The following is a 9,643-nucleotide window of genomic DNA, read 5'->3' on the forward strand; positions in this document are numbered from 1 at the left end:
AAATGTAGATTTAATTATCACAAACAATTAATATTACTAACACACACAAAAGTACCAACAAGTGGGTTCATTAAGGATTGGTATCGATTTCAAAGTACCGGGATTTGTTAATCGGTTAAAAGGTGAACAATATCCATCCCTACCAGCAAGTGTTGTTGAACTGGAAACTAATTTACAAACACAACTTCATCACACACACAACTCTATTATGGAATTGTGTTGTATTAAAATGAGAGAAAAAAAAACATCTTTGTACAGCAATGGTTTGAAAAAGGCATTTGGTCGCTGATGCACTTATTGACTGATAAAAGTATTTTATTATTTGAATATTTAATTAAGTATGACCGACAAATGGACAAAAACATTTTTAAAAATTATAAAAGCTTTCGTTCAAAATATTCTAAATACAGCATATAATGTTTTTCAGGACTATTTTCTAAATGTTCTGGGCTTTTGGTGAATGGACACAATATTACAGGTTTGAAACTCTGAAATTAGACAATACTTTACTAATTATTTATTATTGTATTTTATCTGGAACAAAACAAACAAATAAAAAATACGAATAACTTGAAAGTTTCCATTCTTCCAAAAGCCAAAAAGTTCATTTAACAAAAAAAAAACTCGGGAATTTACTACTTAAGATATTTTTTATGATATTCCTTGATCGTTCTGTAATAGGGAAACAAAATAAACTGTTTATTTTGTGAATGTATGCAAAGTAAATCTCTGTGGGAAGATGTACAATATTGGCTTTCGGCTGACACGCCAAACGTTGATTGATATTGACATTGTTTTGGGGATGTTTATAAAGGACAAAAAAAAAACATTAAAAAAGTTTAAAACACAACAATGGGGATTTTTTTTTTTAATCCAGGAATGTATGTTTGTAAAAACAAAACCATCCTTCCACAAACAATTCAGCCTTTTTCTCTCACTTTTATATTGCATAAAGGTCTGGGGACATACATATAAAACAATCACAAAACAATCATATTACAAGTGTAATAAAGACAATTGATACACTGGTATAGAGACCCAACAAATGATTCATAAAGTCACACATTTCAAAATTGTATAAAAGACAACTGTACAAATGATGTATAAAGTAAATAATAATATGCTTCCTGAAGTGGTCTAGAAGATGTTTCAGATGTGAACCAGTAAATATGTATATCATATAAAGAGGCTAATCTATAAGATTATTAACAATTATAAATACAAATTTGTCACACTTCAATATTTCAAACACCTATAAAAACAGTATTACGAATAAGTCTAAAATTGTCTGATGAGCATATAAATATACACATAAAATATTTATTTTATGTAAAATATGTCTTGTACTGTTTACTCTCACCATTTCAGCCAAAGTTTTTTTTTTTTTGATTGATACTTTCATTAGTAGATTGCACAGTACAGTACATATTCCGTACAATTGACCACTAAATGGTAACACCCGAATACGTTTTTCAACTTGTTTAAGTCGGGGTCCACGTTGATCAATTCATGGTAATTCTGTTCAATTTTTTTAAAAAAGTACACAAAGTTGCATATTAATGTATATACTTGACTGAAAAAAGCACTAATATAAAATATCTAATCTATAAATGTAGAAACCTGTTAAAAAGATTGTTAAACAAACAACAATGTCACACATGTTATATGTGCTGATGTTGTTAGAAAGTCAAAATTAAAGTCTTGACAGTTTATTTCATATTCTGCAGTTTCATTTGCTGCTGCTGTTCTCACCAGCACACTTGTGTTTCTTACACTGGTACTTATAAGAGAATCTTTCACCACACACACTGCAACTCAACACTTTCTCTCCTGGGTGTCTTCTCATGTGTGTTCTAAGGGTTGATCGTTCACAAAAGCTCATGTTGCAGATCGAACATGAATGTGATTTTTCACCAGTGTGTGTTCTAGTGTGCTTTTTTAAATTTTGACTTTGTGCAAAACCCTTACCACATACGAAACAGGAAAAAGGTTTTTCACCAGTGTGTGTTTTCATGTGTACTTTCAAAGTGTTACTTTGTACAAAACCTTTACTACAGATTGAACAGGTAAAAGGTTTTTCACCAGTGTGTAAAAGTGTGTGTTTTTTCAAACTCTGACAGTGTGTAAAACTTTTACCACATATTGAACAGGTAAAAGGTTTTTCTCCAGTATGTATTAGCAGGTGTACGTTTAACACGTTTTTTTTTGTAAAACCTTTACCACAGTCTGAACAGAAAAAAGGTTTTTCACCAGTGTGTGTTCTCATGTGCACTTTCAAATATTCATTCCTTGTAAAAGATGAGCCACAGGTTGAACAGGAAAAAGGTTTTTCACCACTGTGTGTTCTCATGTGTACTTTCAAATTTTGACTTTGTGCAAAACTTTTACTACAGAGTGAACAGCTAAAAGGTTTTTCTCCTGTGTGTGTTCTCATGTGTCTTTTCAAATGATCACCTTGGACAAAACTTGAATTACACACAGAACACTTAAGAAGGTTTTCCCCAGTGTGTCTTTTCAGGTGTTCTTTCAAACCTTTACTTCGTATATACCTTGAATCACACACATGACACACATACGTTTTTTCTACTATATGTGTTCTTGTGTGCTCTTTCATATGTTCCTTCCTTGTAAAAGATAAGCCACAGATTGAACAAGAAAAAGGTTTCTTTCCAGTGTGTGTTCTCATGTGTATTTTCAGACGACAATGGTATTTAAAGGTTTTGTCACAGAGAGAACATGTCAAGTGAGTGTTGTCAGTGTGACATGTCTTATCATCTTTAGAGTCTTCATCATCAGTGTCAAGAGAGTGTGACGTTGTGTCCTCACTATCTGATAGTGGAGCTAAGAGCTTGTCTGCTTGTGATCCTCCACAGTGGTCTCCATCAGCTTCTGTTGTCATGTGTTGTGTTGAGCTGCTGCTTGGAGGCTCCGCCCCTCCCCTCTTCTCACCTTCACCTTTGACCTCATCATCTTCACTCTTCACAGGGACACCAGTCACTGGGAACTCCACCAGTCCTTTAAAATGATCTCCCTCCTGACTGATGCTGTGTTCCTCCTCTTCCTCTTCCTTTTTACAGGGAAGGGTCTGTGTCAAAGAGGAAAAGGAAATGCTAGAGGGTCCGTGGCGCCTCATCTTCCTCTTTGATGGATCCTCCTTCACCATCCTGAAGCTACACTCCTGTTTTTCAGGCAGAAGTTGTTCTTCACAGACGTCTGCAGGACACAAAATGACAAACATGCTTAAGAAATGTCCAGATATGCTCAGTCACACTAGGCATTCAGTAAGTTTACATGTACTTAAAATAACAAGTTATTATATGAATTGGCCTGAAAACAAACACGCTACTCTTTACAACATTATTCACAGGAAAAGAAGACCACTTTTTACGAGGAATGGGCAATATGGCCTAAAATCTAAATTGCTATAAATTCCCTTCCACTTAAGTGCAGCTGGGATATGCTCAAGCGCCCCCTGTGATTTTAATGTCAGTTACTGCTGTGTAAACTTGGAGAAAAAATTAGATCGTATACAGTGTAAATCTGTATTCTGTATTGTTGTCTGTGCTATGACGCCATCTTGTGGTCGAGTTCGCGCACTGCGAGTCCTGTGGGTTGAAAGTGTATTTCCTGTTGCTTCATGGTTTCATTTATCTCGTCTAGCAACATTTGTAAGTGTAACCGGGGATTTCCACTGAATGTGGAACGGCGGCGCCACGGCGACAGACCAGTTTCGTTTTGTTTTTTTCAAGTCATTGCGTCAGTTTCCATCACCTGGCTTGTATATTTAGTGGTCGACACAACAAGGCAGTTGAATTGAGCTAAACTCTGCTCGCGTGGGACAGGAAGTCATGCATAAACACAAAATAAATTATTTAGTTTATTTTCAAAGTAAAATATTCTGTTTAAGGCGGGTGGTATTATACATTTTGAAATGTCATAATGGACATGAAGTCAACTTGTCAAAAAGTTTTCAGACCTAATTTAACTTCCTTGACACAAATGGACGAACACATGCTAATTCTAAAGGGCCCAAAATTAAAGAATCAAATAACAGGCATATCCCGGGCAGCTATATGGGGGCCTGTACTACTACAGTGTTGTATTAAAATGACTATTTCAATCTCTAACATTAAACTGTTGTGGAGGAGAACTGCAACTAGCCAAAAGAAAGATTGTGAATGACTGACAAGAGGCTTACTTTGTTCATGTAAGTCTACTGTGGAATAAACATGTTCAGGTGCTGAGAGCGATGCACAGAGTGAGAACTCTTAGTCCAGTTTAAAATCCACAGACCAAAAAGGAAACAGACGGACATAGCAATTTATTGATGATGGCAAGTATTAAATTATTAGGTTTATTTTCATTTGTATCGGTCCCGGCCTACGATTGCATGAATATTTTAATGCCTCTGGACATCGTATTTAATGCTTTTTAATACCATTTAAGGTATTAATTTAGGCAAAGTCCATTGAATGACTTTTAATGCTTTTTAATGACCCACAGAAACCCTGCTAAAGCTCTTAAATGTAAAGTATCAAACAGCAAACAAGTACTTATTACATTTTAACAAAACAGAAGAATAAGTTATTATTACATTTTAACAGAAGTGTAGATAGAAACAAGTTACATTAGAAAGTTCCTAAATACAAATATTGTTCATGGAATTATTGAGACATATCTAGAATGTATTTATGATTTTTATGAGATTTTGATAGAATTTAATATATTCTAAGGCCAGCGTGGCTCGGTTGGCAGAGCGACCCTGCCAGCAACTCGACGGTTCCAGGTTTGAGCCTAGTCACTGCTGTTGTTTCCTTGAGCAAGGTACTTTAACCACCTGCTCCCATTCCCACCCTCCCACCCACACTGGTTTAAATGTAACTTAGATCATGGGTTTCACTATGTAAAGTGCTCTGAGTCACTAGAGAAAAGAGCTAAATAAATATACTTCACTTCACTTAAAACGGAACCACACTTTAATTTAATTTTTTACTATCAAGAACACATATGTTTTTTGTCTTTTATAGATTCTAAATAGTAAATAAATGCGATCAAAAGTCTGCTTACAATAGAGGCTATTAGAGTCGCACTATTCTGCCTACAAAGAACTTAAAAAACATCCAAACACCTCCATTAAGGTTTTATGTACATGCAGTAGGTATATATTGGTAGGTTGGTAATGCATGGCATCCTGCCAGCTGCTAGGCTGACACTTATTTTAGTAGCTGTCATGAAAGACAAGGCTGGTAAGGTAGGGACAATGGACAATTACTAACCTATCGCCCGAGCCAGCATGCTATATCTAAATCACTGGAAAGTGGAAATATACAGAGTTGGGGATCTTATTTTCACCGCAGACAACCAATTTGGCTTTAAAGGGGAACATTATCACCAGACCTAAGTAAGCGTCAATATATACCTTGATGGTGCAGAAAAAAGACCATATATTTTATTAACCGATTTCCGAACTCTAAATGGGTGAATTTTGGCGAATTAAACGCCTTTCTGTTTATCGCTCTTTTTGCGATGACATCAGAACGTGACGTCTCCGAGGTAATACAGTTGCCATTTTCATTTTCAACACATTGCAAACACCGGGTCTCAGCTCTGTTATTTTCCATTTTTTCGACTATTTTTTGGAAATTTGGAGAAATCATGCCTCATTGGTGTGTTGTCGGAGGGTGTAACAACACTAACAGGGAGGGATTCAAGTTGCACCACTGGCCCGAAGATGCGAAAGTGTCTGCCGCCAGACCCCCATTGAATGTGCCAAAGTGTCTCCACATTTTACCGGCGATGACAGACATGGCACAGAGATGTATGGATAACCTGCAGATGCATTTGCAACGATAAATTCAACGAAATCACAAAGGTGAGTTTTGTTGATGTTGACTTATGTGCTAATCAGACATATTTGGTTGCGGCGTGACTGCCAGCTAATCGATGCTAACATGCTACGCTAATTGACGCTAACATGCTATTTACCGGCGGTGCTAAAGCAGACATAGCACAGAGATGTATGGATAACCTGCAGATGCATTTGCAACTATAAAGTCAACAAATTCACAAAGGTGAGTTTTGTTGATCTTGACTGCCAGCTAATCGATGCTAACATGCTACGCTAATCAATGCTAACATGCTATTTACCGGCAGTGCTAAAGCAGACATGGCACAGAGATGTATGGATAACCTGCAGATGCATTTGCAACTATATTGTTTCCTTCCACCCACATTTAATGCGAAAAAAAACACTTACCAATCGACAAATTTAAGTTGCTCCATTATCGCAAAATGCGAAAGTCTTGATCCTTTGGTCTGCACATTTTACCGGCGATGCTAACGCAGCTATTCGACCATGCTATGGCTATGAATAGCGTCAATAGCTATTCGCTCAATAGCTTCAGTTTCTTATTCAATACTTTCATACTCCAAACATCTGTTTCAATACATGCGTAATCTGTTGAATCGCTTAAACCGCTAAAATCCGAGTCTGAATCAGAGCTAATGTCACTATATCTTGCTGTGCTATTCCCATTGTTTGTTTACATTGGCAGCACTGTATGACGTCACAGGAAAACGGATAGTGGTTTCGAAGATAGCGAAAATAAGGCACTTTAAAGCTTCATTCAGGGATATTCCGGGGCCGGTAAATTTTTTAAGAATACTTAAAAAAATACAACAAGCAACCGGGAACTGATTTTTATTGTTTTAACCCTTTTGAAATTGTGATAATGTTCCCCTTTAACTCCTTGCTTGGCACTCAGCGTCAAGGGTTGGGGGTTAAATCATCAAATGACTCCCGAGCGCGGCCTCTGCTGCCCTCACCTCCCAGGGGGTGAACTTGGGGATGGGTCAAATGCAGAGGATAATTTCACCACACATAGTGTGTGACTACTGTTGGGACTTTAACTTTGCCTTACATAAGGACTGTGAATGATACCAAAAAGTGCAGTTCCTTTGAAATTAAAAAATAGAACAACAAGATATCATGTGAAGTGAAGTGAATTATATTTATATAGCGCTTTTCTCTAGTGACTCAAAACACTTTACATAGCGAAACCCAATATCGAAGTTACATTTAAAACAATGTGGGTTGAACTGGGAGTAGGTGGGTAAAGTGTCTTGCCCAAGGACACAACACAGTGACTTGGATGGCAGAAGCTGGGATCAAACCTGGAACCCTCAAGTTGCTGGCACGACCACTCTACCAACGGAGCTATACCGCCCCAAGTAATAAGAACATAATATATCAATAATAAAATGCCTCATAGCAAATGTAATGAATTCATCTCAATACTGTCCTTTTTTCAGGCTTTCCCTTTTATAGGGCAAAGTCCTCGCAGGGTCTTTTGTTCTAATGACTGTCTGGTTAAAGTGAGGAGACTATAATTTAGGAAAACATTTTATTTACAAATGGACTACAATAAGTCACTCATTTTTACAGCTCGCCAAAGTTGGGATCTAATTAAGATAATGAAGGATGAAGTCATTAAGAAATGTTTAATATAGATTAGAATAGGCCGTGCAACTAATCATATGTCCTGAGTTCCAGTTGAAACTGGGTGCAAGTTCATGCCCACGCACATATACTCTTATCGCGCACATTCTTGCCACTGTTTACACGGCTTCTTGGCCAAGGTCTGAAGGACAACACCAGATATGAGGTCGGAGTCCAGGGAGAAAAAAGCACCAGTCAATATTTCACAGAAAGAAACTTACTGGTGTTACCTGACGGCACGACCACCAAGCTGCGACACCACCACAAAGGCTCCCCCATGCTCGTGCTAGTACCACCTGGCTACCAAGCCAAAGACTTAAGTCCAATGATGTAACAGGGCGTAGCTGCAGCTGATTGGACCGACACGCAAATACCACATTTTCACCACTCCTCGTTGTCGGTTAAAAACATAGCTATGGGCTGCACTTTGGACACACCTGCTGTAGGCTACAAAGAGCTAGCAGCTACACAACAGCAAAGCTAAAAGAGCACATCTAAACATATCAAATAATTATTGTTGCTTAATACGGACACAATGTGTCCAAAACAGAAGTCTGATAGAAAGTATCCAGTAACAAACGTGTCCGCATCATTCAACGTTCATTGACATGAGCTTGACTTCATGAATTACTGTGGCCACTAGGGGTTGTGAAAGATCAAATCGAACAATTGCAAAAACATCCGTTATAAGGTTAGTGTTTTTTTCTACATTTGTGTCAATATGTATAAGCATCCTCAGCCTTCCCAGGAAGGTCTATTCCGGTGTATTGGAGAGGAGTTTATGCCGCATAGTCGAACCTTGGATTCAGGAGGAACAGTGTGGTTTTCGTCCTGGTCGTGGAACTGTGGACCAGCTCTATACTCTCGGCAGGGTCCTTGAGGGTGCATGGGAGTTCGCCCAACCAGTCTACATGTGCTTTGTGGACTTGGAGAAGGTATTCGACCGTGTCCCTCGGGAAGTCCTGTGGGGAGTGCTCAGAGAGTATGGGGTATCGGACTGTCTGATTGTGGCGGTCCGCTCCCTGTATGATCAGTGTCAGAACTTGGTCCGCATTTCTGGCAGTAAGTCGGAAACTTTTCCAGTGAGGGTTGGACTCCGCAATGGCACCGATTCTATTCATAACTTTTATGGACAGAATTTCTAGGCTCAGTCAAGGCGTTGAGGGGATCCGGTTTGGTGGCTGCAGGATTAGGTTTCTGCTTTTTGCAGATGATGTGGTCCTGATGGCTTCAACTGGCCAGGATCTTCAGTTCTCACTGGATCGGTTCGCAGCCGAATGTGAAGCATCTGTGATTAGAATCAGCACCTCCAAGTCCGAGTCCAAGGTTCTCGTCCGGAAAAGGGTGTAGGACCCCCCCCTCTCCGCCCCAAGTGGAGGAGTTCAAGTACCTCTGAGTCTTGTTCACGAGTGAGGGAAGAGTGGATTGTGAGATCGACAGGCGGATCGGTGCGGCGTCTGCAGTAATGCGGATGCTCTATCGATCCGTTGTGGTAAAGAAGGAGCTGAGCTGGAAGGCAAAGCTCTCAGTTTATCGGTCGATCAGCATTCCCATCCTCACCTATGGTCATGAGCTTTGGGTTATGACCGAAAGGACAAGATCACGGGTACAAGCGGCCGAAATAGGGCTCTCTCTTAGAGATAGGGTGAGAAGCTCTGTCATTCGAGAGGAGCTCAAAGTAAAGCCACAGCTCCTCCACATTGAGAGGAGCCAGATGAGGTGGTTCGGGCACCTGGTCAGGATGCCACACAAACAACTCCCCCCGACCTGTAGGAGGCCACGGGAAAAACCCAGGACACGTTGGGTAGACTATGTGTCTCCCGGCTGGCCTGGGAACGCCTCGGGATCCCCCGGGAAGAGCTGGACGAAGTGGTTGGGGAGAGGAAAGTCTGGGCTTCACTGCTTAGGCTGCTGCCCCTGCGACCCGACCGCAGATAAGCAGAAGATAGATGGATGGATGTGTAACACAACTTTATGTTTCTTGAAAACAGCGTCCACTAGTTAATATTGTCACTCCTTCTCCTCTTTTGTTGGACAAAATTCCTCCTTGTACTCTATCGTTTTTTTGTTTTTTCCTATCATCACAAATATTTCTTCAACGGCAGCAGTTAGTCGCTGAGTCACCAACACTCACACCATTTGTAA

The 9,643-nt window shown here is 39.5% G+C and overlaps 3 protein-coding genes across 4 annotated transcripts in view; 1 reads left to right on the forward strand and 2 right to left on the reverse strand.

Annotated features, from left to right (window-relative positions):
• The window catches only part of LOC133545305 (gastrula zinc finger protein XlCGF26.1-like), a 371,250-nt gene that overhangs the window by 204,617 nt on the left and 156,990 nt on the right, over positions 1-9,643 (forward strand). The window lies entirely within an intron of this gene.
• LOC133545354 (zinc finger protein 33A-like) overlaps positions 1-9,643 on the reverse strand; it is a 333,514-nt gene that overhangs the window by 177,128 nt on the left and 146,743 nt on the right. The gene's annotated exons all lie outside the window — the stretch shown is intronic.
• LOC133545341 (gastrula zinc finger protein XlCGF57.1-like) overlaps positions 529-9,643 on the reverse strand; it is a 100,839-nt gene continuing 91,724 nt past the window's right edge. For both annotated transcript variants that reach the window (XM_061890828.1, XM_061890827.1), the window contains exon 2: positions 529-3,213. In XM_061890828.1, the coding sequence (XP_061746812.1) occupies positions 1,730-3,163 (1,434 nt within the window). In that variant the 5' untranslated portion in view covers positions 3,164-3,213 and the 3' untranslated portion in view covers positions 529-1,729. The remainder of the gene's footprint in view (positions 3,214-9,643) is intronic.

The sequence above is a fragment of the Nerophis ophidion genome, linkage group LG28 (assembly GCF_033978795.1).
Source record: "Nerophis ophidion isolate RoL-2023_Sa linkage group LG28, RoL_Noph_v1.0, whole genome shotgun sequence".
In the NCBI taxonomy this organism is placed as follows: Eukaryota; Metazoa; Chordata; class Actinopteri; order Syngnathiformes; family Syngnathidae; genus Nerophis; species Nerophis ophidion.